Source organism: Nansenia antarctica, assembly GCF_963989245.1.
Source record: "Nansenia antarctica genome assembly, chromosome: 8".
Taxonomy (NCBI): domain Eukaryota; kingdom Metazoa; phylum Chordata; class Actinopteri; order Argentiniformes; family Microstomatidae; genus Nansenia; species Nansenia antarctica.
The window spans coordinates 28,140,980-28,143,479 of record NC_137678.1 but is presented as its reverse complement, the minus strand read 5'-3'; the positions used below and the strand labels follow the sequence as shown (position 1 = coordinate 28,143,479).

Sequence of the window (2,500 nt, the reverse complement as noted above, 5' to 3'; positions counted from 1 at the left end):
ATACAGTGCCTTGCAAAAGTATTCACATTGAATTCACACAATGACATTTTTCGTGTTTTGTTGCCTCACAACCTGGAATTAAAATGGATTGTTTGCATCATTTAATTAACAGAATATGCCTACAACTTTGAAGATGTTTTTTTTTTTATTGTGAAGCAAACAACAACAAATAGGACAAAATAACAGAAAATATCAATGTGCATAACTATTCACCCCCTTAAAGTCAGTACTTTGTAGAGCCACCTTTTGCGACAATCACAGCTGCAAGTCGCTTTTGATAAGTCCATTGGCGAAAATCTGTAATTTGGCTCTACAAGTGTTAATGTCATTTTATGAAGTTTTTATATGTTTTCAGGCGAGAAAGTAACCATATATATTCACAAAATGTGTCCAGTTTATCAAAATAACCCGTTTATCCTAGATACTACGGAGGATGTTATCATAGTGTTGTTAGCATAGTGTTTGTGATGCTAACGGCCGCCATCTTTCGTCATCAACCCAGGAGAAGAAGATCCTCATCTATCATCATCTTTATGACGCTTGCCACATCTTTCCACTGGGATTTCTGCCCATTCCTCAAGGGAAAACTGCTCCAGCTCCTTCAAGTTTGATGATTTACGCTTGTGAACAGCAATCTTCAAGTCTGACCACAGATTCTTTCCAAAAAATTGGATTGAGGTCTGGGCTTTGAGTAGGCCATTCCAACACATGTATATGTTTCCCCTTGAACCACTCAAGTGTCTCTTTAGCAGTATGCTTGGGGTCGTTGTCCTGCTGGAAGGTGAACCTCCGTCCTAGTCTCAAATCACTTACAGACTGGTACAGGTTTTGCTCAAGAATATCCCTGTATTTAGCACCATCCATCTTTCCCTCGACTCGGACCAGTTTCCCAGTCCCTGTTGCTGAAAAACAGCACCACAGCATGATGCTGCCACCACCACGTTTCACTGTGGGGATGGGGTTCTTGGGGTGATGGGATGTGTTGGGTGTGCGCCAGACATAGCGTTTTCCTTGATGGCCAAAAAGTTCAATTTTAGTCTCATCTGACCAGAGCACCTTCCTCCATACATTTTGGGAGTCTCTGACATGCCTTTTTGCAAACTCAAAACGTGCCTTCTTATTTTTAGCGGAAAGTAATGGCTTTCTTCTGGCCACTCTTCCATAAAGCCCAGCTCTATGGAGTGTACGGCTAATTGTGGACCTATGGACAGATACTCCGGTCTCTGCAGTGGAACTCTGCAGCTCCTCCAGGGTTACCCTTGGTCTCTGTGCTGCCTCTCTGATTAATGCCCTCCTTGCCCGGTCCGTGAGTTTTGGTGGGCGGCCCTCTCTTGGCAGGTTTGTTGTGGTGCCATGTTCTTTCCATTTGTTTATGATGGATTTGATGGTGCTCCTGGGGATCATCAAAGATTTGGATATTTTTTTGTAACCCAACCCTGACTTGTATTTCTCAACAACTTTGTCCCGGACTTGTTTGGAGAGTTCCTTGGTCTTCATGGCAGTGTTTGGTTGGTGGTGCCTCTTGCTTAGGTGTTGCAGCCTCTGGGGCCTTTCAGAAAAGGTGTGTATATACTGACAGATCATGTGACACTTAGATTGCATACAAGTGGACTTCATTTCACTAATTATGTGACTGGTTGCACCAGAGGTTTTTAGGGGCTTCATAACAAAGGGGGGTGAATACATATGCACATGCCAATTTTCAGTTCTTTATTTTTTTAAATTCTTTTTTTATATATATATTTCTCATTTAATTTCAAAACTAAGACTATTTTGTGCAGATTCATCAAATACAATTCTGATTAAAAAACATTTAAATTGCAGGTTGTAATGTAACAAAATAGGTAAAAAGCCAAGGGGGGTGAATACTTTTGCAAGGCACTGTAAGTCTAATGTATTATTATTATTGTTTAGAGTTTTAGAGTATGTTACACTATTATGATTCCAGGTCCAGCGTGTCATTTTGCACGGTGCTGCCCCCGGTGGCCACAGAGGGCTAATAGAATAGCCAAGTGTTGGGGCGCTTAAGAGGCGTAGTGGCTTAAGCGTCAACCATGTAACCGCAGGGTTCCCGGTTCGATTCCGGCCGCGGACATGTCCTACTTGTCATCCCTTCTCTTTCTCTCTCACCCATCCTTCCTGTCATAATCTATACTGTCTCTATCAATAAAAAATGCAAAAAAATAAAATGGTAAAAAATAAAATAGTGTTTTACCCGACACCTGATTTGAGAAAAACACTTTGCTTTGGACGAATACACTACAGTAACCCTCTTCACGCAACATTCCTCGTCATGTGATCTCATTGCCTTGATACCGACGTATCGTGGCCGTTTCGCACTATTTCAATGTTAAAACCGACACGCGCTGCACCTTTCAACCCTGTTACGTGTGTTGTGTGTCCGCAGCAACAACCAAGCTTGCAGCAGCGCTGTGAGGAAGCCTGCCATCTCCCTGGCCGACAGCACGGAGCTCAGGTGAGAGGAGCCCAAGTGATGTCA

General features: G+C 42.7%; 1 protein-coding gene across 1 annotated transcript in view; it reads left to right on the top strand.

Annotated features, from left to right (window-relative positions):
- The window catches only part of strip2 (striatin interacting protein 2), a gene marked incomplete at both ends in the record, with an annotated part of 44,672 nt that overhangs the window by 24,008 nt on the left and 18,164 nt on the right, over positions 1–2,500 (top strand). Inside the window, one exon of the mRNA XM_080537946.1 lies at positions 2,408–2,476. Coding sequence (XP_080394072.1) covers positions 2,408–2,476 — 69 coding nt within the window. The remainder of the gene's footprint in view (positions 1–2,407; positions 2,477–2,500) is intronic.